The sequence below is a fragment of the Thunnus albacares genome, chromosome 1 (assembly GCF_914725855.1).
Source record: "Thunnus albacares chromosome 1, fThuAlb1.1, whole genome shotgun sequence".
NCBI classification, from domain to species: domain Eukaryota; kingdom Metazoa; phylum Chordata; class Actinopteri; order Scombriformes; family Scombridae; genus Thunnus; species Thunnus albacares.
Genome location: NC_058106.1, coordinates 18,391,575 through 18,417,639, shown reverse-complemented (window position 1 = coordinate 18,417,639; position 26,065 = coordinate 18,391,575). Strand labels below are relative to the sequence as shown.

The following is a 26,065-nucleotide window of genomic DNA, read 5'->3' as shown; positions in this document are numbered from 1 at the left end:
CCAGCTGACAAAGAAAGCTGCACATAAGCCCCCGGTGTCTGCAAACACCAGCTGTAATTTAATCCACCAAAAGCCATTTGTCTTTCCCAGTCATCATGAGTCCCTGTACCAATTACAGACCACAAACCATCAGGCCTGTCAGCTGGAAAGCAGGTGTGAGAACCTCTTGTCTTTGTGCCTGGTGCATCATGAGCACACACAGCTGTGGTGGTTAATTGAGTAGCCCACATGTATGCCCCCCTAGATACTTCCTTCAGCTTTTCATGGAGGACTCAAGGAGAGGTGGGATATGTTGTCCCTCCCAGTCTCATCCCAGTCAGCTGTGGATGGCTTATACCTTCAATTCTGGACAGTCTATTCCGTCGTTTACACAGTGAATGAGAAGACATCAACAGTATCCTACAAAGTTACACTAACAATATCACATCACCTAACTATCATATCAGGGCCTAATTTTTCCAAATTTACCTAAAAACAATAGCTTCTCCTTTTTTTCATCTACAAATGTTGCATCTAGACGCTCAGAATAGTGTAGAGAGTAAAAAACATCTGCTGTTCAATTAGTACAGGAAGATGTGGCAGGATCACATGATGTCACCAGACTACTAGATCGTGTAGGATCTTATAAAAAAAAAAACAAGATAAGTGTCCTAATAGCTTTGTAGGTGAGAAAATGTGTGCACTCTTGTTCACTTGCGATCAGATAACAACTCTGTTGTCTTCTGCTCTGGTCTGTTTGGGGTTGTGGGCCAGATCATTATCATTTGTCTCCCCCTACTGGCCAGAAAGGCAACCATCTAGGCGACCAGCTTTATACAGTACTAATAAAGCTTTTGTTTTATTACTAATAGAACTGACTACTGATTATTCTGTCATAACTGTCCATAGACCTTCAACATCAAACAGGGGCTGAATAGTAGTCATTTCTGTACAGTAATACTGCCAAAAGCCGCCTATAGGCCAAAATAGTAATCCTGGTTTAGAGATGTATGAATCACCTGAATGCACGTGCTTGTCATGCGTAAACATACTAAAACATATTGTGCTTCTAGTCAGTACATTTATTGCTATTTTCTTAACGTAATTAGCTTCACAAAAAAACCTAAATCCCATTAATGCTGCCAAAATTATGCATTTTCATCCGACATATCTCAAAAAGTGGTTTAGTCTATTCCAGGCACCCATATACTTCAACAAGTGGTGTTTATATGCTACACAATAGCCTAATGAATAAATCCAATCAACACTTGTTTAACACATTGCCTTCCCACTTAAGTGGATATGTATAGCAGATGGTGTTTTACATAAAATCTACTCAAGCGTCTTTGAATATCTTGAAAAGCGCTCTAAATTCAAATTCAATTAGTAGCCTATAGTAGACCTATTATTATAAACAGATCTAAAGTGGACACAATTAAGTCACCATTATAGGGCACTGCTTAATGTGTTGTGTTTATAACTCTACAGATTAAATAATAGTGTGAAGATGTATTGTATTATATTGTGACGTCATGTGATTCGCGCAGTCAGATGGGTTTTGGGAGTGCTAATGTTTTGTTTTGAAGGATTTGCGCCGGAAATGTTATTGTTGTTACTGCTGGTGTACCGGAACGCATTTTTTTTCCTAAGATGGTGAAGTCGTGACCCGCCCCTTCTCTACCTCTGATTGGCTTACCCTGATATTCTTACCCCAATCCTAACCAATCTCACTCCTCATGCCTAAACCTAACCAACCCAACCAACGAAGGCAACAAGTACTAGCCAATCAGAGGCAGAGTAGGGCGGGTCATTCCGTCGCCATCCTAGGAAAAACATTTTTTTTGCGACCGGAACACTGGTTTCACGCCATTTTGAGATATCGGCCAGCTATTGAGCAGCTAGTAGTTTGAGGGCAATGTGATCGACTCTTGTGAAGCTATGCCGATTACTTGGTCGTTTTAAAGATTGCCATCACGTTATTATTTGAGCATTACTCCTTTTGCTGTTACATTTCTAACCTAGATTACTCTTCCAGCCATGTCCACCGACGGAGCAGCCGACCAGGTAAGTTAGCTACATGCAGTTCTACTGACGGGCAAGCTAACCGCTAATGAAACGCCAGCATATTTAGCTTGTGTGTTATTCCTCGATGATGTTAGCAAGTGAACTCATTCTGTTGTAATTTATATACCTTGCCATTGACTAGTATTGCATAATTGCGCAGATAGCATGTTATTTCTTGGTTTGTCGTAAAGTCGAGAGCTTAGCCTATGTGTACGCCATATTGACTGGCTAACAGTTAACGTAATTGGTAACGTTAGCATTTGTCGATTCTTGGTTGTCGAGCGTTAACACGTTGAGCTAACTTAACAACGCCTCCATGGTAACTTGATATTAACGGTAAAGATTCTGCTAGTTAATCGCCGTAACCGATGCGACTTTTCACGGTGCTGGATGATTCTTAATGGTGCCAGCTGTACAGACCTAGCTAGGTAACGTTAGTGGAACTAAGACAATGAAGTGTTTTTGTTTTTGCAAGTGTAATTGTCGCAAACCTGTTGTTTATTGTTCTACTACACACTGCAGGGGCAAAGCCAAGAATTCAACATCTCATGAAGCATTATATCCCCCATTCTGTTGTAATAAAGCTTCATTTAGCGTTATGTGGGCCCCTAGAATTGGCACCACCATTGCAGGTGGTGTTTATTCTGTGACTCCATTCAGCAACATAATGTTTTTTTTTTCCCTTGTGCATTTGTATTGTCTTGCAGGCAGCAGCAGAGTATATTCCAGAGAAGGTGAAGAAGGCAGAAAAGAAGTTGGAAGAAAACCCATATGACCTTGACGCATGGAGCATTCTGATTCGAGAAGCACAGGTTTAGTGACACATAGTTGCATTCCTGGGGTTAAGCAAACTGGGAATAAAGGGTGGGGGGAGGTAAAGGGTTATGGATTGTTAAAATACAAAGCACTACATCTTTTTTTTTTTCTCTCCCCACATGACTGCTTCTTCGTATGTTTAATAGTGTGGAATGTAAATGCATTCTCCTTCTGTAGAATCAACCTATAGATAAAGCAAGGAAGACATATGAGCGACTTGTCACGCAGTTCCCAAGTTCTGGCAGATTCTGGAAACTGTTCATTGAAGCTGAGGTTAATATTTTTTCTTTTCTTAAGTGTGCATGGCTGGGATTATTTCTTACATGATCAACAATGTGATTTTCACACAAACAAAATGTTTCTTACTTAAATGAAGTTTAAAGTCACAATTCTTGATTTGAGCTACTCGGCTACTTTTATCAATGGTTTGTTTTCATTACCATCTGGTATATTGGTCAGTAGTAATAAAGATATTTTGATAGTGGAGGGGCACCTACCTGCCAAAGGATATCATATACATCCTACACAATTAGGGACTTTGGATCGAACAGGATACTGATGCTGTAAAACATTGTTTCCTTGTCAGACTTTTGCTCAGCTCATTAAGAATTGTGCCTTTAAACATAAACAAAGGGGAAATCAACTCTATAACCATTTCTTTTTCAGAAAATTCTGCTTATGTTCCCAGGATTTACAAAAACATTTTCTGCGCCGTACTTAAATGGGGTAAAGTGCATTTGTTGCATGTTTGGTCTGCAACAGTATTAAAACTATTTTAATGGTATTGGAGTGCATTAGCCTTTTATTCACTTGTCGTGTCAATTTATTGCCTCCTGTGTCATTTCTTTCGGGTAAATTTATAAACAAATACTCTGATTGTGTGGCCCTTTCTTTCCTTGAGACATTTCTCCCCCACTCCTCCTGAATATATCTATATATGACCAGTGACCCACTTTTTTTGATGCCACCAACAAGCTTTGCTCTTATGCAATCAGCTACTGAAATGATGATTCAGTTTCCCTCGCACAAAGTCATTTTTGCTAACCTTGTGTAGTGCATGGTGCATAGATAACCCTCTACCCCTGCAGACAATTTCTGCAATTGGTGTAAAACATGCTGCACAGTATTTGCTCCCTTTACCCAAGCACCAGCATCACTAGTTCAACAACTAGTGTGTAATCCTGAAAAAAGGTGGCCTCTGTGCTGTGTATGGAATGCGGCTGTATGTTGAGATTGTGGTTTGTTATTGTGGGGTTGCTCTGCTAGGTGAAGCTACCCCTAACCCCTACCCCCCCAATTCCCATCCACCTTTGTATTATCCAGTGCAAGTGAGATCATTTTATTATATGAACATATTTATGTTAGGAAGTGAAAGAGAGCACTGCATTTTCCAAATGGACTGGGCTTCTCAAGAACAGGCCTTAATGATTCCCTTTATCCTGCAGATGACAATAAGTATTTGTGCCAGTAATACGTAAGTGTCAAATCACACACTACTTACATGTTACCCCTTTACAGAGTTGATAACAAGCAACAACATAAGGAGCACCTTACAGCAGCTAGTAATGAGTGATTGTCATCACCAAAGCTTTATTTTTCAGGAAGCCTAATTATTTTAGTTAATATTTTACTAATTAATATTACTAATAATTTTAGGTGACAGATTTAATATTTTGATGGTTTGAAACCCGGCCAGTGTCACCCCTTTTTTGTTAAGTGAAAATAAGACTGTGTTTTCCACTTAACATAGAATAACCTTTTTTTCCTTTTTTTTTTTAAGAATACTTTTTGAATTTTTATTGGGCAGTGAAGAGGCAGACTGGAAACAAGGGGAGAGAGAGAGAGAGAGAGAGAGATGGGTACCACATGCATCAAAGGTCCCTGGCTGGAATTGAACCAGGGACGCTGTGGTTATGTGGCATGCGCAGTGACCATTCGGCTACCGGGGCGCCCCCATAGAATAATCTTTTCTCTTTTTATCGTTACTGATCAGGATTTACAAATAGGAAAGAAATATTCCATTGAGGTCATTTTCTGGTGGGTATTTATGTTTAAACCAACCTGTGGATCTTTAGTAGATTAGATATTAGCACCCAGTTGTGGGAGTTACATGTGAATATTTGGGGGTGGGGGGGTTATGTACAACTTTCTAGGCAAGATGGAATACATGAATGTGATTTCACTGAACATTTGTAACAAAAATAAATTTAGGCTTATGTTTAACCTTGTCAAGCGATTAAGTGAGTTCATTAAAGTTTGAAAAGTTAATGCCTGTAAATGTAGACTTTTAGGCTTATCATTTGTAATTTTTTTTAGGTTCCTACCAAACAGAAATACTCAGATTACACTTCTAATAAGGAGCTATTTGTACTGCAAAGCAAATATACCAGTCCCTTTAAAGTAAGCCAATCAATATATAATTTGTTTTAAATCATCAAGTTATAACTGACTTTTAGCCAATTTCCCTTTTCTTCACCAGATTATTATTTAGTCACAACCTTTCCACTAATGTCCAACCCACAATTCAGGCCAAGACACAAACTAAGATACTGGTTTGTCGTATTGGCATAGAGGTCTCTGTTCACAGAAATGACAGACTGACCCTTTTTATCTTGCATGAATTTTTATTTATTTGCGTTAAAATTCCCAGCTGGAATACAAATAGTATATTAATAGTATTTAAATCCAAAGCATGTGTTGAAGGGATATTTTAATAGCTTGCAATGTATTTGCAATTCCTAGTTAAAATAGACATCCCCTATTTGGTGAGTATGTGGATGACCTTTTATCATCCCCCCTTTATCAGGTTCAAACTATTAATGTACTGATCCAACATGGAAACCCTTTTGGCCTTACATAACCCATGTGTGAAATCTTAATATTCTGCAAATTCTGTCACAGAATGCAAAGCAGTTTCACTTCTAAGCATAGAAAGTGTGGATCTCCAAAGATTTACATATGAGGAAAGTAGGGGAAATGTCACATAGCGTGTGAGAAGAGTGAAACTGAGGCCAATTTCACCAACTGTATGGGAATGCAAAGCAGTTTCACTTGTGAGCATAGAGTGCCTGGTTCTCTTGAGATTTTACACAGACCTCATTTGTAAAAAGTTGTATACTGGGCAAATCATACCAAATCCTTAAGTCTAGCTCAGTCAGGATTATTTGTCACACTACTTATACTGGAATGCCCAGTTGAGAATGAGAGTCTTTGCCATTGAGTGAAAGTTGGCAGCACATATCAGCTGATAATTGCTGGAGTTTTGGTCAATTCATAATTTGGCTTCCTGTGACATGAAGGGGGGAAAAAAACAAGGAAAGTCTTGAGATGTCACTTGCAGTGTGTGAGAAAACAGCAAATGAGGCCAGTTTTTCAGGAATTTTATTTATTTTTATTTTTTTAAATACAACCTCCCCTTTGTCGGAAACCAGCAGGGACAAAGAAAAAACTTGCATAACTAAAATCAAGTCCCTTTTATTATCCAATAAAAAGAAAATTTGTTTATTTTGTTGAGCAAACACTCTTATATTTACAATATCACCATTCCTACTGCATAGTTTGTCTAAAAGTGGAAAACAAATGCAGTTGAGTTTTTGTGTATTCACAGATGCATTTAAGTTTCAAACTTATTTACTGCAGTGTAGAAAATTTTTATCAGTCAGTACTTGGTGACAGTATCCCAAGTGTCCACCAGAGACATTTTCAGGCAGTTGTCCTCAACAAATAGTGAAAATGTCATCATTTATTTATCTTATGGCAGGGATGTTGTTTCATAAATCTGTTTCTGCCTCTCACCTGCCCTCATCTCCTTTCCTCCCCCTGAAATGGTTGTGTAATGAAGCTGTTATTTTTATTACATAACTCATATTAAAGCAAGTTGATAAGACCACCTAAGTGATTTTTAGTGATATAGCATGTTACACCTCAGAGGAGAATCTTCAAAGTTCTGTAACCATCTCACCTGACTCAACCAGACATACCAGTACTGCAGTCTACTTCATGCTCATTTTGAGTTGTTCCAGTTTAGCACATGGAAACAGATGCTGTAAAAGCTCAGATTTGACTGATCATGGAAGACTAATTCTAATTCTGTTTTATTCACACCTCAGTTGTAACTTAACCGAATGTACATTTTGGAAAGCTTAGAAAATCTTTTCATTTAGTCATGTCAGGTTAAGTTAGGTAAAAGTCTTGATACAATTGAAATAACTCCGAATTTCACATTCCAAATTGTATTTCTTAGGCATTACATGATATCTTGTTGGCTAAAAATAAACATTTTCACCAGGAGATACATTTCCTAAACTACATATCGCTTTATTTTACCTGTGCTTGGTATTTATAATGAAGGTGCAAGCACCATGTCAGATATGCTGTTGCAGTTCCTGGAATTAGCCAGTAATGTAGGTCAGTCATTTTTAGGCAGGATACCCTAAAGGCACTCTAAACTGCAGTAGGTGTTGAAAGAGGACTTTAATTTCTAGTTTTAAGAAATGAGTCTTTTAAAATATGTTTTATAAGTGCCCAATGTATTGGATGTGCCAAAAGGTTTTTTTTTCCTTAAGTTGTATAAGAGATTAATTTTTCCATTTGTGTGAAATGCATGCACCACTTTAGAACTTTGAATTACACTGCTTTGGTCATTAATTGAAATGAATGACTAAAACAAGCTTTTCATCTTAAATTGTTAAATGTATAATTTCCCCTACGGTGCTATGGACCATTTGTGTCTAGATACAGATAAATATGTTTAAATTTTACTACAACAGGTCATTAAATAAGTAATAATTATAATTTGCCTATTTCACTGTAACACTTTAATTACTGAAGCCCCTGCAACAACGTCATCTTACAGCTTCTCAGTCCCACCGGGATATTTACCTTCCATGTAAACTGTTAGTTTTGTCACCACCAGGCTAGTTGAATGCTGCTTTTTTCACTTTGTAGAGCATATTAATGTAAACACAGTGGGATGGGACGCTAACACCACACAAACAACAGTCTCTTCTGTCACTACTGGAGGGTGCTGTGAGACTGTTGCCTCAACTCATCAACATTAGGCTGTATGAAATTCATTGTTGGAACAGTGTTTACCAAGGAAACATGCTGACCCGAGGCCCTGAAAGTCTGTGAAGAGATTTTTTTTTAAAAATGTCAAGTACTGTACTTCTCAAATTCTGAGCACATTTTTTTTCTGTATTCTCAGTAACATTTATATTTAAATTCTGCTTCCAGATCTTTTTGTAAGTATTTTATCTGTAACACGTGGTCACTGGTGTTTGTCAGGGTTCTGAGGCGCAATCTACTAAGAAAATAAACCCCTTTCTAAAAGTAATTTGTCATTCTTGTGTGAATCTCACTTTGTTGATCTTCAGTGTCCTGTGTGCATATGTGTATGTGTGTGGGGTCACATTTGCATGAATGCATGTTTGCTGTAAGCCATAAAAAGAGAGAAGAGAAGACTATTAAATTAACATTGCATTTACACTCTTATTTGCAGATCAAGGCTAAAAACTATGACAAAGTAGAAAAGGTAAGTGTCCATCACACACATGAAAACTGGATAGTGTCTGTTACTTTAAAATCCAAGATAGGTCATCTGAAAATTTGTAATTAGGCTAGCTGTTTATCATGACAGCATGTTTTTTCTTGACTTGTAAAAGAATATTCATACACACTTTTCTCTTTAAAATGATTAGTCTAGTAACATAAAAGGTAGTGCTTTGGTCCAATCATTTTGAGTGTTGACCATGTACCTGCAACATTATGAGTTTGAATCCCCAAAACAAGGGAAAACTGCAGGTTGACAAACTCTAACAAGCACTGAATGTGTGAAAATGAGAGAAAATGTCTTTTCTGAAAATGGATGGAAGGTTTTTGAACTGTGAGTTAATTATAGCCATTGTTTACTCACTTTCTATTGCCAAATGTAATATATTCAACTGACTGCACTGGATTTTGTTGTTTCCTATTTGGTTCCCACATTTTAATAAACTCTTAGTTGAATCTGAAAATTTGTTTGTGTTTTGCCTTAGCATCACTTTATATAAAAAATGTAACCAAACTCTGGTGCAAAGGCAGCAGTTACACACATACTGGTATTTATTATAGTTTGGAAGAGCTCACTGAAATGTTGTCCACATAAGAGACCTATTTCATGATCTGATGGTAGGAATTTTGTGAGCATGGGGTTTTTCTGAAGCAAATTATTGGAACACTGATGTTGATTGGGTGTCTTCTAAAATATATGCAGTGTATATATAATCTGTGTTTCTGGGGCAGTTGTTTTTATCTTTCCCCATTCTTGCCCTTGTAGTTGTTTCAGAGATGCCTCATGAAGGTGCTACACATCGACCTGTGGAAATGCTACCTCTCATATGTCCGAGAGACCAAAGGAAAACTGCCTAGTTACAAGTAAGACAACATGCTGGGTATTAGAGGAAAGTAATGTGGCATACTGGTGTACTGTCAGTTGTCATTTTTATTGTTTTAATACCCATGTTTTCTTGCCTTCAGAGAGAAGATGGCGCAAGCGTATGACTTTGCCCTGGATAAAATTGGCATGGAAATAATGTCATATCAGGTACACAGATCTGCACTGTTTAATCTAACCAGTGTATGTCTGTTTCTGTTAACTACTGTATCCTAACAGCTATTCTTTCCTTTGCCAGATTTGGGTGGACTACATTAACTTCCTCAAAGGAGTGTAAGTTTGTTTTTTCTTGTACTGTTGTGAGATTAGGTGAACTGCATTAGACAACTGTCAAATGTTGACATTTTTGTTTTGTGTCCCATCAGTGAGGCTGTTGGCTCATATGCAGAGAACCAACGGATCACGGCGGTACGGAGGGTGTACCAGAGAGGCTGTGTGAATCCCATGATCAATATAGAGCAGCTCTGGAGAGATTATAGCAAATATGAAGAGGTGAGATATTTGTTGCCATGTATGTTTGCATATGTGGTGTTTTAGTTGTTAAAATGCGAGTGCACCAGAGTGTAAGAGACTGGCTAAACTGACTTCTCTATTTCATGATCAGGGAATCAATGTGCACTTGGCCAAAAAGATGATCGAGGATCGAAGCAGAGACTACATGAATGCCAGGAGAGTGGCAAAGGTGATACATTGTGCAAAGCGTCACAAAATGCACAAATCTGTTTCCTCTGTCTTGTGCTGTTTATGCAAACATCTGTTGTCTGGTGTGTGTTGTTCAGGAGTATGAGACTGTGATGAAGGGGCTGGACAGGAATGCACCCTCGGTACCACCCCAGAACTCCCCTCAGGAAGCCCAGCAAGTGGAAATGTGGAAGAAATACATCCAGTGGGAAAAAAGCAACCCACTGCGCACAGAAGACCAGACCCTCATCACAAAAAGAGGTGCTGCATTCTGTTATAATGTGAAAATCTCTGCTGTATATGTCCTAGAAAGCCTGTGATTCTTGTAATTATAAGTCACTAAATTAGTCAGTGGAAATGCATTAGTGTATAAGGACTTTTTGCCAAAGACATTCCCTTATAGACACTCTTGCAATATCTTGACCAGCGTTGATTACTGACATAATTAAAATTTTTGATGGATGGGTGTTTTTGTTATGTGTTGCAGTGATGTTTGCCTATGAGCAGTGCCTGCTGGTGCTGGGTCACCATCCTGACATTTGGTATGAGGCAGCACAGTACCTGGAGCAGTCTAGCAAACTGTTGGCAGAGAAAGGGGTAAGAGATGAAACCTTTTGGATCCAGATTTTATGTGAAATTGGTGTGATTTTACTTTACAAAATAGTGCAATAATATTTTATAACGTCCTTTTGTTTCCCTCAGGACATGAATAATTCCAAGCTGTTTAGTGACGAGGCAGCTAACATCTATGAACGTGCCATTGGGACTCTACTGAAGAAGAACATGCTTCTGTATTTCTCATTCGCTGACTATGAAGAAGTGAGTGTGCAGTTGCTTATTAAACACAACTTCTAACCAAAACAATAAGAGAAACAGGCACCTATCAGTATGTTTATTTTTAATTTACCTTTTGCTGTCCTCATAGAGTCGTATGAAATATGAGAAGGTTCACAGCATCTATAATAAACTGCTGGCCATTGAGGACATTGACCCCACACTGGTCTACATCCAGTACATGAAGTTTGCCAGGAGGGCAGAGGGCATCAAATCAGGTCGCACCATCTTCAAAAAGGCCAGAGAGGATCTGCGTACACGTCACCACGTGTACGTGACTGCAGCACTGATGGAGTACTACTGCAGCAAGGTGAAGACACGTACTGTATAACTGCATGTTTGGCATTTTTATGGTGTGACGAAGAAGAATCTTAAAGACCTGTTCAATTCTTAACTTGTTTTTGTACTTGTGATTTTTTCCCCCAACAGGATAAATCAGTGGCCTTCAAGATTTTTGAGCTTGGTTTGAAGAAATATGGTGACATTCCAGAGTACATACTTGCGTACATTGATTACCTCTCACATCTCAATGGTAGGTTATGTGTAATAAAATGCAGAGATGATACACATAATGTTGGAAATATGTGGGGGGTTTTTCTCTACCAGTCCAAAAAATCTAAGAGAAGTTGTTACGATGGTGCTGCTGTACTTTTGCCATGAATTTTATAACATGTCATTTGATAGAAAGGAAGCAGTGATGTCCTTTTATCCGTTGCTCGGAGATAACAAAAATCTTTTACATTACTATCTTAATAATGGATGATAGATTTTTAACTCTATTTTTCTCTGTCTTCCTCTGCTTTTTCCTTCTCCAGAGGATAACAACACTAGGGTTCTGTTTGAACGTGTCCTCACCTCAGGAAGCTTGTCGCCAGAAAAGTCAGGGTAATGTCAGCTATTAATTATGTTGCGTTAAAGTAGGCCTGTGTTGTTAAAATCAACATTTCTTACGAAGTTTGCTGAATTTTGTTCTTATTTTACTCCCCAGTGAAATCTGGGCGCGGTTCTTGGCCTTTGAGAGCAACATAGGAGACCTGGCTAGTATTCTGAAAGTGGAGCGGAGGCGTTTCACAGCTTTCAAAGATGAGTACGAGGGCAAAGAAACAGCCTTGCTTGTAGATAGATACAAGTTCATGGACCTGTATCCCTGCTCCACCAGTGAACTCAAGGCTCTTGGATACAAGGTGTGTATTTTTCCCTTTATAGACAACGCAGTTAAACATGTCTAACTTGTAATGCTGAACTGATTTTTAACTTATGTCTGTTGTGTGTAGGATGTGTCTCGTGCCAAACTGGCAGCTCTGCTCCCAGAAACAGTGGTGGCGCCCTCTGTGCCTGCACTAAAGGATGAAGCTGACCGTAAACCTGAATATCCCAAACCTGACACCAATCAGATGATCCCCTTTCAGCCACGTCACCTTGCCCGTACGTAGTCCCTAGTTGGCCATGAGCACAGCTAAGTTGTTGATATGTCTCTGGTGTTTGTTCTGCATTTACTTAAAAGCGTAAAAGGATTCATCTCTAATGTAGCCTCTTGGGTTCCTCCCCACAGCTCCAGGTTTACACCCTGTCCCTGGTGGAGTTTTCCCAGTCCCCCCCGCTGCTGTTATTCTAATGAAGCTGCTCCCTCCACCTACGTGCTTCACTGTGAGTAGCAGCAGCTTAACACTCTCAAGCTCATATTTACTGGTAATGAATACAAGGTGTAAGCAGCAGGTTTTTTTTCTGCTAGGATTGTCTTAAAGAGTCTGTAATTGTCTCTTGTTGCAGGGTCCCTTTGTTCAAGTGGATGAGCTCATGGAAACATTCAGGAGATGCACACTTCCTGAGAGTAAGTTGCTTTTGTCAGTATTTTAGATCAATCCAGACCATCTCTATTTTTAGTTACACTAGCAAAGTGGGCTTTAGTGATTTAGTTTCAGATGGATGGATGTAGCCTTTCCTCTGGTTCTTCCTTCAGGCCAATGTTGACTTATTTTGTCAAACTAGTGATAAAGACCTTTATCCATCCAACAAATTTTCTGTTTTGTAATTTCCGTCACAGCCTCACACTGCTGCTAGATTGGCTAAAGACTGTGTATAGATCTTACTGATGAATTTTCTGTGCTCTCCATAGCTGTCGATGCTGCTGTAGAGCTCATCACTGGCAGACAGCCTGATGCAGGAGGGGAGGGCAATGGATCCATGGAGAACCACGCTATTGCCAAGTCACTCAAGAGGCCTAACGCAGACTCCGACGAGGAGGATGACAAAGGAGCGGTCGCTCCACCCATACATGACATCTACCGCGCACGCCAACAGAAGAGGATTCGATAAGCCAACTAAAACACACAGTGAACCGTACAAGAATGTAATCTTAACAGGTGGTCAAATGTGGTAAACGTCCACATTTCTGAGTGTGTCTGACAGATTATACTTCCGTTGATCTCTGTACAGCAAGCATACATATATGCAGACACACACATACACACAGTACGCACACTCGAGTGTTCTTGTTGCTTTTTTTTTTGTTAACAGTTTTTATTTTTAAAAACTGACCATTATACTGTACAAAATTTTTAATTCAACCATTGATTTTGGCACACAGCTCAGTTTTGGCCTTGTGATGTTCCAGTGATGGCAAAGTGGAAACAAGCTGTTTTTTAGATAACTGGAGGAAACAGTTCCTTTCAATAAAAGTGGGGAAGAATTCAACTGGATTTGCTCCTTTATTTGACTTTAACTGATGCTGTATTCCTGTCCTGCTCTTATCATGACTTGTGTTGAAGCACAGCCATGTCATGTTTTATGGTTACCACTCGGGGGCAGTATGATACTTGGTCGTTGATCTGACAGGACCAGTCATCCTCTGTTGAAATTCCCACTAAGGAAGACAGCAGCATGAGATTTATCCAATCTGTATGAGGACAAGATAGCTATGAAAACTTTTAACAGGCTTTATTTGACGGACGTTTTGCCTCAGTTTGAATGTGCCAAAAGACCTTAAACATATTTACTGTAGTTTTCAATGAAAGCAAACCTTTCAGCTTATTAAACAGCATTACCTTTAATAAATATACACACTTATCTCCCATTGTGACAAACAATTTAAAAAATCTTTTTAATACCAGCCAGCTGTTCATTTTCACATTGGACTGATGACATAATTATTTGCCCAACACAGCCTTTGTATGCGGCAGCCTATCTCAGCTCTGTGCCTAATCACAGGTAACACTGGCATAAAACAGTTTATGCAGAACTCCACTCTACTGCAAATCTAATCCCTACTATGAAATGTGTATCTATTGACTCTGCCAACAGTTTCCCTGAAATAGTGTTATTGTAGAACTCCCTGCCAAGAGCACTTATTCATCCATTTCTCATTGTCCAGTTAGTTGTTAATATCAAGTCAATGAGTACAGCCTGAGAGCAGTCCAAACATACTTGTGATTTTGTCTTTCAGCGTCTTAAAGGCAAGTATGATGTCTACATACCAGAAACAGAACAATGGATCTTTAAACGGAAAGGACCTTTCATTTTCTTACGTGAATTGCCGTTTGAATGTTAAGCTGAACTTGCATATCTTGAGATAAAGGATAAACAATGACAGGACGTGACGGATAGTACTGACCTTTCACTAACTGTAACAAGGTTTTGATTTTATAGAAAGACAGTTCATATGAATGACAATTTCACAAGTTTATTAGTTGACTGAGAACCTCAATAGCATAAAACATCCTTAGATTTTACAAATATAACTATAAAAAGGTGACTATATCTGTATTTGACAAAAAAACAACATGTCCACATCTTGTGTGGGGGTCAAGTAGGAATGGTCACAAAGTAAAGCAAAGGGTGTCTCATATTCTTATTCAGAATAAAATTGTTTTTTATTTATTTTGAAATTCAGAAAAAACTGAATCTTATATGTGTTTTGTGGAAACATTACTTGACATACCAGATGCCACTTGTTCTCTTTTCATCAGAATACACACATGAAAAAGGGCCAATGTACATGTATGAATATTAGGACAATTCCTGATGAATCCTGTAAAAACCTGCCAAAATATGCACAAGATGTGTTGGGTTTATGCATAGTCTGAGAATGCTTTTGTCACTTGAAAATGTGGAAGCAATTTCCCCAGCTGATTAGAGGGAACACAAAAACCTTGTTTGAAACAGAACCTTGAAGATGCCACTAAAACGAGGCTAAGGTTTTGCAGTAAAAAACAAACAAACAAAAAAAAAATGTACAAACATCTGTTTTGCTGATTTGTAGCAACAAACACAAAGACCCAGAGGGCTGATCTTCATGAATGCCACTGACTGTTTACTACAACACAACATCAGACTTTCAAATTTCCAGGTTTAAATTTCCGTTTGAGGGTTCCTCAGACATAGCTGTACATGCATCGCATTATATATGAGAAACCACATGAACAGACACATCTCTATTCCTAACAATGTCTCTGTTGCACAAGCACAAAGAATACAACCATTGAGAAGCCATATGCAGACTTGTCCTCACTGGCTGTAGACAAAGAATGTTGTCAAGACGCGTTGCAGTGTGAAAACATCAAAAAATCTCAATGAACTCTGGTTCATTTTGTCATTCTGGGAAAGCAATGTACAAAATTCACAAAGATATTTAATGTGAGTGTCCTGCATCCAAAAAAATATCTAACAAAGAGAAGTAAATATGTCCATAAATATCAGAGCTTAATACGACTTTCTACACTTAACGATTCACATTCTTGTTCAGTAGTCTAAACTATTTACATATAAGCAAATAAAATCCACATATGCTGCACATCTTCACATCATTTACATCTTATTAGCGTTTGTTCTCATATTTACCTCTTTTTACATTATAATACATGAATTTGTTGAACTGATAAATATCACTGTAGCAACGTGTTGACAGTGGACAATCGATTTCCAAAGTACTGAACAAAAATCTCCGGATGGCCTTTGTAAAACTGTCCCAGCAGCCGTCGCTTTTCTTTGGTGGAGAGTTTAGGGTTCTCGTGGATTGTCCGGAGTAAGGACCAGAGTTCATCCTTAGTGGTTTTTTGTGCATTTTCTGAGTAGGCCTTAGCACTCACTCTTGTGCAGTATGTTGATCCTGGAGTAAAGAAGGATGGAAAAGGAAGAGTATAGATCTTAATTCATACCAAAATGTTCTTTGGTCACACAAACAACACTGAATGAATTAGATGAATAGATAAAAGGAAAATCTGCTAACCCGTTATCATATCTGGATCCTTCCCTTTCACGATATTCATTATTCTGTCACTGACCATTTTGTGCAATGAAACAGGAATCTGGTAGAAAAGAGAGCAGTGGTACACGTAGTCTGTGTTTATCTTGACTTAAAGACTCTGATATTAAATATTTATTTCACGCCAAATAGAAGTTTTATGTCCCGCCTGCAACGCAAGTGGGCAAAAGGACAAATAAAGAACACTCACTTTGAACAGATCACAGTGGTTATCCATCATGAACAGGACCATCAAGTCCACTTTTCCTTTGGAGAGTCTTCTGCTGTAGATGATGGCGCTTGAGAAAGACCTTTTCACTGCCATTCTGTTCTCGATCTTAGAGAAGCATTTGGGGTTAGCAATGGTCAAACACACACACATATACACAAGGACTCACAAAAGATGCATGCAAGAGCTCACCTCTGTGTGCAGTTTGACCTCCTGTGGTTTGGCAGCAATGGCCATGAATCTCAGGAGCCTGCGCAGCTCCTCCCTGCTACGAGAGTCCTGCAGCTTCAGGCTCAGCTGCAGAGCCTCCAGAGCTTGCTCTTGCTTCCCGTTAACTGATAAGAAACCAAGCAAAACACCAGGATGAAAACACTGAGCTGGAGAATTGTAGCCTTATATGTTAGCCTTGTATGAAATGTGATATCTCCTGAAGTTTACATCACCATAAAGGCCTTATTAGCACTCCTGAAATCAAAATGTCTTCTTACCGAGTAGCTCCGAAATGCCAGAGTGTATGTCGAAGACATGGTTGCTGAGCAGAGGTGGCTGTTCTGCTTGTCCATAATGCTGAGCCAGGACCCCGTAGAGCAGCTTCTTACACTGGAGCAGGTCGTCAGTGCAGCCAGCCAAACCTCGACTGACCTCCACCACTAGTTCATCAGGCAGAAACTCCAAACAGTCCACTGCTCCTGACATCCACTCATCAGCCCTGAGAGAGAGTGAAGAGTAGTGATTTAAAACACACCCAACAGAGAGAACGGAATGAGGCAACTGGGAGACGTAGAGATAGAAAGAAGGTCGTCTAAGCAATTGACATTCTGTGGTTCAGAGAGAACAACAAACATAAACATTATTCTGTCCGCCAGCACTGCAATTTTACATGTCAAAGTCAGTTTCTAGTCAGTACTACCCAGCCTGTGGAAACTGTGGCTATGCAGAGGCTTTGTGATGTCTGAGAAAATGACCCTTGATGATGTCATAGTGATGTCATCAGGGTTATCACACCTTGGGCTTGGAGACTACAAAATTATAACAGAGAGCCTATGTGGAGTTTGAAAGACGTGGTTGTTTAGCAAGCAGGGAAGATTTGATGAAAAGATGCTGCTGTTTGCATCATGGGAAATGTAGGATCCAGAGCTTATGGAACTACATTAGGGACTAAATGTCAGGATATCTCTGCCTCACTTGCTTCAATTTTGACCATTCTTTTTTTCAATCTGGCTCTTGTGAGTCCCTTGACTTTGTGGAGGTGTAATGCTATATCACTGGAATTCTCCTTTAATATTTTGCAGCAAGTAAAGAGTTTATTAAAACTGAGTGAGAGTTTCTCAAATCTTAAATCAGTGCATTAGGAGAGATGAATTGCAAGAACATCAGATTTTAATTAGAAAAGTCACAGTTTTTAGAGGATAGAGAAAACTGTACGGGCTTATTGGAGACTCACTGTGCCTCACTGAAGGCCTTGAGAACTTCTCTGTCTAGGTAGCTTGATGTATACAACAGGTCCGGGTCACTGTCCATGCTGTGCAAGGGAGGCCGCGAGGCGTCCTTCCCCTCCAACAAGTGCTCCAACAAAGGGAGCTCTATCAGCTGCAGTAGCCTGAACACTGCCTGCTGGTGCCACACCTCATCTACAACTGTAGGAAACACAGAATGAAAAGCCATGAGGGTCATATTATAGGTACACACACACACATAATATGACCATGCATTGGCTGTATGAAAACATGGACCCTGTTTTACGTTGTACTTTGTTGTACTTTATCCAATGGAGAACCACTTACGCTCTTGTGAGAGGCCGAGGTTGATCATCTGAGGGGTGATGGTCGAGCTCAGGTTGAGATTTCTCAGCACGTCCTCCAGTGATTTGTCTGTTTTTACAGGGGAGTGGGTGGAGTAGCTCAGCACCTCTTGTCTGAAGAGTCACATAATAACAGCAATCAGTGAGAATGATTGAAAAAAAAAAAACAGACTTATTACAGGAACAAATGTGGCATCAGGCTGCAAATGGTTCCTAGTACCTGTGATTCAGTCACATTTGGTGCTGTTTTGATTACGGCTATTTCATATCAAACTGACAAAATAAACGTTCAATTTCCAGCACTAAACAATTTCTGATGAACATTAAATAGGACAAGTGAAGTTTTTCTTCTTTTCTGTTTATTTATATTATTCCCATGAAGACTTGACTTGGCCCATGCTGCAAGTAACAAAAGCTTTATTAAACTATTAGAGCACATGGGTCCTCTGCAGCTTTCATCTCCTTTTAGAGACATATGGCCTGTTTTCTGGTTCAGTCTGGAGCTGTCACTCAGAAAAACAACATCAGATCAAAACGGTGCTAACACAAAGTGCTGTGGCCATGTGCAAGCATCGCACGGGTAATTCATCCTGTCTGTGTTTGCTATGTGCCCGACATCCTTCTTAGAATTAAATTCTCCAGCCTCAAATGACGGCTTTTTTATTTTAAGGATTCACAGTTTTGAGCTTAAAATGTGTTGAAGCAAGTAACACAGTGGGTTTCTTTCTGTTTCATCTCTCATGAAGTTTATATTTGAACTTTAAACTCGTTGTCCCCTTACTCCCTCTCTGCTGGATTTGGGATTAGGTCTGGAGGAAGGAGAACAAAGCAAATCAAAAATTAGATCTGAAGATGTTGTGACATTTGTCTGTACCTTTCACGTGACGGACTGTGGCTGTTCTTGTTCCTGTTCATGCTTGGTGAGTCATAGCCGCTCTCGATGGTACTAGTGGAGTGGGACTTGGTGTTGGTCAGAGATGAGGGGCTTGTTGTTGGGCTCAGGAACCTGTACAAACTGCAACTGCTGTCTTCAAATGTGGCCCGCTTCTTTTCCTTCCCAAATACTTTAATGCCCACTGGCTCAAACACCCTCGAGTCCATCAGGGCCTGACAGAGACGGACGGCCTTGTAGCGAGGCACCGCCTCGTCACCAAAGAAACGGTTCAGGGTTATGTGTGCCAACACCACGTCTACGGCCTCGGAGCCCAGGAAGCAGTCATGGTAGGATTTCAGGTTGTGGCGCCGGCGCTTGACCTCCACATGAGTGTGGAGATTGGAGATGATGCTGCCCCAGATATAGGTGGCCCGGAAAGGCTTCCCAGCCATGCCTTGTTCTGGTGAAGGAGAGGAGAGGGTCAGTATAAGAGACAGTCAGAGGTGTAGGAATGAGTGCTGGAGTAGAGGTGTGAAAATCTTAAGTCAGCCAGGAAAAAACTTCAACTAAACTTTAAAAAAAATTTAATTATGACAATTCACAAGATTCACATTTGAATTGCTGCAGAGATTTCAACCAACTGGCAATAATAAGTAAGTTGTGACAATAGGTTTACACACTGATACACATAAGAACAATACTATACAACTATATTATATACTGGTGCTGAAAGTTTAGAAATTGAAATGAGTAATTAATCAATTAGTCAAGCAACAAAAAATTAGTTTTCATAATCAATTCATAATTTAAGTGATAAACCAAGAAAAATAGTCCAAACATTTACTGGCTCCAGCTTCTCAAATGTGAGGATTCACTGCTTTTATGTGGTTCATATTATTGTAAACTGAATATCTTTGGGGTTCGTACAGTTTGTAAGATCAAATAAGCAATTTTAAGACATCACATGGACATGCTTACTATGTTCTGACATTTTCTAGACTAAATGAATGAATCATGACTGAAAAAACCAAAGAGAAAGAAAATGATTGTTGATTGTAGTCCACATATCTACTCCAAAAATCAAGATGAAAGTAAGCTTTTATACATGGAGACACTATAAATCACACAACGTACTCGACTATTCCTCAGCTTTGACAATTTTGAAGCAGTTTCTCAGAAACTACGCAGTGCTTCTGCTTGTTGACTTTGCCAAACATACACTCCCTGTCTTCTGTGTAATGTCACATAATCAGAATCTGAATTCAAGTTACTGTATGTGGGCGTCACAGAACAAAGTCCAGCATTAATGCATCTCATGAGAGCAGTAACCTTCCCCAAATCCTCTTTCTTCCTCAAGTTTTTGTATGAACAAAAATCCTACTTTAAATGCTGCAGTCGGTTGTTATTAAGCGCATGTAGAGAAACAAAGAGCATCATCTGTAAGTGATTTTCTTACCATAACAGACACCTAATGCAACGCTACGCTCAATTGCACATGCAAAAGGAAATGGAGAGACAATGATCGTATTGTCAGACTGCTCTCACAAGAGATATCCTAATATATTCCTATTGTATTTTCCGGTGGGTGGGCTCAATTCTTACTAATACATGCTCACAAATCAGTAGACGATGAACGCGATCCAACACAAACATGTTGAACTCTCCATCATGCTCTTTCTCATCATATCTAATTTTCTATGGTTAATAGGTCTTTGTTATAAAGATTTCACGGTTGCAACATTTGTGTCAACCACCACAAAGCCTAACCAATGAAAGAAACCAGAACCGTGTGGCTTTCATCTCACAACAGGAAACATTTAAAGCCTGTTGAGCAAATGTTAGGGGAGGATCTGAGAGACTCACTGAGGCCAGGGGCAATAAATCAGGCCCAGACAGCAGCAGCCAAGCTCTGTGTTATGATAACAAAACATGACAAACACTATTTGACCCATCTGTAAAACCTGAAAACAAGAAGACTCCAGGACAGTACAGCAGCAAGCAGATGTTCACCCACTTGTTTAAAAAAAAAAAAAATACAAGAGCTCATTGAGAGCAGAGGTAGGCGATCTGCTGATTAATGAGATACATCTACGTCAAACTGTGTTTCTCTCTGGGGTAGAAGAAACTGTCCTGAACAAGGGATTTGCATATCAGGGAAGAACAATTGTGGCTGCAGCAGTTGTTTCATGCAGAACACCTCTCAACAGTTTGCATAATAGGCATCGTGGGAGATATAACAAGCTGATAATGCCATAAATGAAAGAAACAGATCACAGTTTTTCTCAGTTCTTTAAACTCTTACTAAGAGGTCTATATTATTCCAATATTAGTTACTATAAAGTCACTGCACCGGAATAAGATACTTTTAGGTTAAGTCAATTAGTAGAAAGAAACTGCATTATCAGAATGAAATCCTTGAGGAGACCATCTGCATAATCCACAGGGATCCCTGGATTACTGGTTACAGAATAAATCCGGATCTGATCAATATCCATTAATGCTTGTTAAGGGAAAAGAGACAGAAAAAAAGAGTGGGGGTCAGGTGTGGGTCAATACAATCCTGGGAACCCGGCTGTGTTCTGTCACCTCCTGTTGCTTGCGCTGGGCTGAGATTTGAGAGTGGTTTGCATAGCTGACGCCAGTCCCCTTCTCTTGTGACTTTGGTTCCTCTTTACATAATAACCCCGCAGTTAGAAGACTGTAGGACGATACAGGAGAGGACTGACCTGCCTTTCAGCGAAGAACAACAGTGCAGCAGTGTTTGCACACATCAGTGGAGGTAAATAATCGCAGAGGGAGCAGCGCAGTCAACATATGGGACTCTTCCCCTTGTGGACACGGTGGTTAGACACAACTCGTAAAACTACTATTATCACTGCAGCAGTTTCAGCAAAAACGTATTGATTTTAAAGAGTGTTGCCATAACCCGCAACAAGCACAGGACTAATGGTTTCTGGCGATGAAAATGCACCGTGGCATCATCAGGCCAATAGCAGCAGGTTGTTAATCGCCTGTAGCAGATACCTTCATTCCTTCCACATGCTGGGACTAGTCAGATTAACTGATCATCCCAGAGGACACACTTTGAAGATGCTGAACCACGGTGGACTATTGGCCCGTATGAATTTGAACCCTCATAAACTCTGTGTGTGTGTGTGTGTGTGTGTGCTATATATGGTGCCCTATACATATAGGTAATTACCCTGCTCTCCCTGTGTTTAACACAAACACTCAAGAGCAAACGTGCTGAGTCCGCACTGAGCACAAAAGTCAAATAACCCAGTTTTAAAAAGACCCAAAAGGCTGTTCTAATTAATGTTTTATAACTGGTCTACGAAACATTAAATGATCTGTTAAATATTAATAAAGAAATTAATTACATATATAAAACCTTAATAATGGGCGCATTATAGCCTAATGACATTTTTCCGTTTTGAGTTTTTTTTAATGACCAAACAGACATTGAAAAAATATTCCAAACATGTTTTAGAAATTGTAACACTTTAGATTAGAAAAATCAGCCCCTGTGTATTAAAAATAGATTTTACGCACGCGGTGTGCGTAAAATCTTAATTTGTTGATGAATAACACATTAAAAGTACATATAAAGCCCAATAGTTTCAGTCAAATCTAAATTAGCAGTAAGGCAAGACATGAAAATATAATTTCTTAAAACATCCCATCACAAAACAGCAGGTTACAGAACTATATAAGCCAAACTCTTCATTTTCCAGTGTGTTTCAAACACGTAAGACATTAACCTCTAAGAGTTATTTAACTGATAGACTGTTACCTGGTGTTCGCTGCATGAAAACTTCCTCCAGTGACTGTGGAGACAGCCATTCAGACCGTACCGGCTCCTCAGTCTCCAATTCTCAACGTGACGCACGCAACTAACTACAGTTAACCCCGAAACCGTCTCCTCCCATTGCAATGCATTATTCATGTCCCAATCACCGCCCTGTCCGGCCATTAGTGTGATAATGAGACTCTACTGGCTATCTGAGGCGGGTTTTTTTGTTTGTTTTTATTATTTACTTATTTACATTTGGACATACGTTTTGAACTGAAACCTTTTATGAAGGATATGAAATTCACAATGCAATCATCATAATGCAATGCTGAGTAGCAAAAGCCAGTGTGTAGGATTCTTATTAAACACTCACAATTTCCTCTTTGAGACTTTTCCATTTAAAAGAAATGCTGAAAATCCAGGAAGTTTTCAGACAACCTTTCACTCACTAAATGTCACACCCTTAAAAGCATACAGTGGAAGAAAATCTGATCTGATAAAGACCTGTTCAACAGCAGCAAGCATATGAGACAGATATAGATATTCCAGAGAAGAGAAGAGATTGACTGATATATATAAACAGAAAAAGCTCAATGTTTTTGTAAAGACAGATTCCTGTTTCCTTCAGTCAAAACAGTAGACGTCACTGGGGACGCATTTATCAAACACATGACTGCAGGTGCCTCAGGTGTCAAAGTATCCCTGATGCTATTCCACCTTGTCTGGGATGATCCATAAAGGCAGACTGACGCTAACTTGAAATGTCTTAAGATGTTTATCATAAACAAACTTGCAGAGTAAATACACAGAATGAACTGAGAGGCTCTGACTTGGTGCCTTTTCTGTCCTGAGGTGTAATCCGACAGTGGAAAAGTAGTAAGCTGACACTGTAAACTCAATGCTGGTCACTCGCTGAATGGGAGACTGAGAGGAAGACAGCTATTATCATCGTAAGACACAAGTGTGGTTCAACAGGTGAGGTGTTCAACTGGGGCAAACCGGTTTGATTACTGTTCTCTTCACCTGCTTCATGTAGAAAAATTCTTTCTAGCCAGCTGAAGTGAGAATGTGCGAACAGGAGGTAAAGGTAGAGGAGTATGTGGCCAGAATAGGTCCTACATCTGTTTGGCTTTTCAAACCATTTGATAAAAAGTAAACAGAGGAGTTCCCAGGATAAGCAGGAAAGGAAATTTCTTTTTCCTGTGAATACTGCTGAGCTGCTCTTGAGCAAGGTAACGTTCCTCTAATGCAACGGCAAGTCTGCGTGTGTTAACTACAAGAATGCAAAGCAGAGCAAACCTTGCCAAAATATTTCAAAATCTTAATGAAAATCAAAAGCTGCTCAAGCCACATACAAAAATGATATGATAACACACCTGAACTTCACTTGTTTACATTGAGTCACAAAAGTAAACACTCTTCTCCTGCGTGACCAAAATAAAGTCACAGTTTAACAGTAACACATGACCACAAAGAATGAATTGTGTTAATAAACTCACCTTTTCTGTTACTGTAGATGGTGTTTTTCAGTATTTATATACAGCTATCATATCCACATGTGAGAAAGGAATCCACACCTGAAGTAAAAGGTTACTCTGTGCGTTCAGTTAGAGTGAGAAGCCTTTGGCTGGGGGCGAAACTGGTTTTACAACTCTTCAACTTGACACAAAGCTGACTTCGGTGCTGTAGAGTAAAAAAAAAAGTTTTATGCTAACACAGAGAATGAGACAGAGAAAGAGAGAACACTTTGGTCATTACAATTAAAGATTCTGGTCCACAAGGTCAAAGCAATATTTGCTCTCCTGTTTCTCTCTCTGTAGCCGGAAAGCCCTGCATATTTCTTTTTCTCTATCCTTCATACTTATCGGTCACTCAATGTTAGTCAAGAGAAGTTTATTTGCGGGTATGATAATGACGAATATACTAAGGAATTTCCCCTGGGAAGTGGCATTCAAAATAAGAAAACTCCTGTTTAGGGCCTCAGTGGGACAACAAAGATGAAAATGTTCTTAAAAGTTAGGTTCACAATTTTCCAAGTCTGTCTTAAAACATTAGTCAGGTCTGGCCATTAAGAGATCACTTCCTAATTCACCTTCAGTGTAATCAAAGGGGAACAAAATCCACAGTCCTTGTCAAGTGCAAAAATGTATTTAAAAGTTCATCTAAAATTAATATGAGGCTTCAAGCCATTTAAGTCAAAACAAGTGGATATCTTCCAAATTTAGAGTCAGTTTTAGTTAAAATTCCCTCTTTATGTTTCCTTTTTGGGTTACAGTAGAATTTGGTACTAAAACAACAGAACCTTTAGATATCTACTTGATTTGACTAATTTGGACAGCTGAACCTTTATATTAGCTTCAAATAAACTTTTGCACTTTTTGCACAGAAGCAGGGCTGTGGATTTTGTCCCCCATTGCTTACATTGAAAGAGCATTGTGAAGGGATCTTTTAATGGTCATTATGAAGAGGAGGAAAGATCACAGTGGGAAAAACATGTGTCAATGTTCACATGGACACCTGACATTTTAAGACAGACTTGAAAAATTGTGAACCTATATGCTGTAAAACACATTGCAAACCTGGTGGCAGGTACAGTATGAACAACAGCATCCTGCTGTGCACCCTGTAAGAGTTTGCATGACTGGTTAAACACAGCTTTAAAAACAACACCATCATCAGACAGTACATTAGGTTTTACTAAAGGGCATTCCCAAAAAAACAGTCGCAGTCTTATCCAACATGCAGCCTTCAACTTACAGTACTGTGCCCTTCTCACATTCTCACGCTGCCTCAAGGGTCCTCTCAGTCTGTCTCCCACATATGGAACAATGCAGTGCATTAAAATTCATACGCTTTTCATCTGGAGAGCAGACGTTCAGTATCTGTCCCTACCAGTTGTGCCCGTACTGGAATCCCAAACGCTTGCCTGACTGGCCGTCCTCCGCCCCCGCTCCTCTCCAGCTCCAAAGGACAGAGGACAGTGCCTTTTCCTCATAGAACTGTCGCTGCAGCACAGAGAAACTTTTGTTTTTTTTGGGAGGGAGTTAGGGGGGACAATCATGGACAATCATATTTTATTCAACAGTCTCAAGGCCCTTTCAGTTGACACAATGTCACCCACCCCATTCACACTGAATAGTTTGGTCATGACAGCATGGTGGGCGAGCATCACGACAAGTTTCTTGCTTTGCTGGTGTCTTCTTCCCCCTAAAGGATGTGAGCCAATATTAACTGCACACTCCAACAAGCAGGTGAAGTTTAACACTAACTGACCTTTTGGAGCTGAGCTGTAGGGTGGGGTGGGGTGGGGTGGGGGGGGGAC

At 39.6% G+C, this 26,065-nt stretch overlaps 2 protein-coding genes across 3 annotated transcripts; one reads left to right on the top strand and one right to left on the bottom strand.

Moving 5' to 3' along the window:
* The first annotated feature begins 1,825 nt into the window (after positions 1 to 1,825).
* cstf3 (cleavage stimulation factor, 3' pre-RNA, subunit 3) lies at positions 1,826 to 13,501 on the top strand. The gene is made up of 20 exons (XM_044347404.1): positions 1,826 to 2,043; positions 2,751 to 2,855; positions 3,037 to 3,132; positions 8,360 to 8,392; positions 9,176 to 9,273; positions 9,376 to 9,442; positions 9,531 to 9,565; positions 9,658 to 9,784; positions 9,897 to 9,974; positions 10,072 to 10,234; positions 10,461 to 10,570; positions 10,676 to 10,792; positions 10,899 to 11,117; positions 11,237 to 11,339; positions 11,623 to 11,692; positions 11,796 to 11,991; positions 12,082 to 12,232; positions 12,360 to 12,454; positions 12,578 to 12,638; positions 12,924 to 13,501. Exons 1-20 carry the CDS (start codon positions 2,017 to 2,019, stop codon positions 13,121 to 13,123), a joined length of 2,151 nt encoding a protein of 716 aa, XP_044203339.1. The 5' UTR covers positions 1,826 to 2,016; the 3' UTR covers positions 13,124 to 13,501.
* depdc7a (DEP domain containing 7, paralog a) lies at positions 13,307 to 24,503 on the bottom strand. 2 transcript variants are annotated; one of them, XM_044347422.1, is made up of 9 exons: positions 24,243 to 24,503; positions 18,951 to 19,410; positions 18,060 to 18,190; positions 17,720 to 17,912; positions 16,764 to 16,984; positions 16,468 to 16,610; positions 16,258 to 16,383; positions 16,032 to 16,110; positions 13,307 to 15,911 (listed from the first exon to the last, which is right to left on the bottom strand). In XM_044347422.1, exons 2-9 carry the CDS (start codon positions 19,400 to 19,402, stop codon positions 15,688 to 15,690), a joined length of 1,569 nt encoding a protein of 522 aa, XP_044203357.1. In that variant the 5' UTR covers positions 19,403 to 19,410; positions 24,243 to 24,503; the 3' UTR covers positions 13,307 to 15,687. The 2 variants fall into 2 exon arrangements, with proteins under 2 accessions (XP_044203357.1, XP_044203349.1); XM_044347414.1 differs by lacking the exon at positions 24,243 to 24,503 and adding an exon at positions 22,744 to 22,824.
* Positions 24,504 to 26,065: the final 1,562 nt, after the last annotated feature.

Excerpts from the sequence above, each read along its gene's own strand:
- depdc7a (XM_044347414.1), bottom strand. Across the intron at positions 17,913-18,059 it reads CCTCGGCCTCTCACAAGAGC|TTGTAGATGAGGTGTGGCAC; the intron begins GTAAGTGGTTCT and ends TGTTTCCTACAG. Across the intron at positions 16,111-16,257 it reads ACCACTGTGATCTGTTCAAA|ATTCCTGTTTCATTGCACAA; the intron begins GTGAGTGTTCTT and ends CTTTTCTACCAG.
- cstf3 (XM_044347404.1), top strand. The coding sequence starts at position 2,017 with ATGTCCACCGACGGAGCAGCCGACCAG. Across the intron at positions 11,118-11,236 it reads TGGAGTACTACTGCAGCAAG|GATAAATCAGTGGCCTTCAA; the intron begins GTGAAGACACGT and ends TTCCCCCAACAG. Across the intron at positions 12,455-12,577 it reads CTCCACCTACGTGCTTCACT|GGTCCCTTTGTTCAAGTGGA; the intron begins GTGAGTAGCAGC and ends CTCTTGTTGCAG.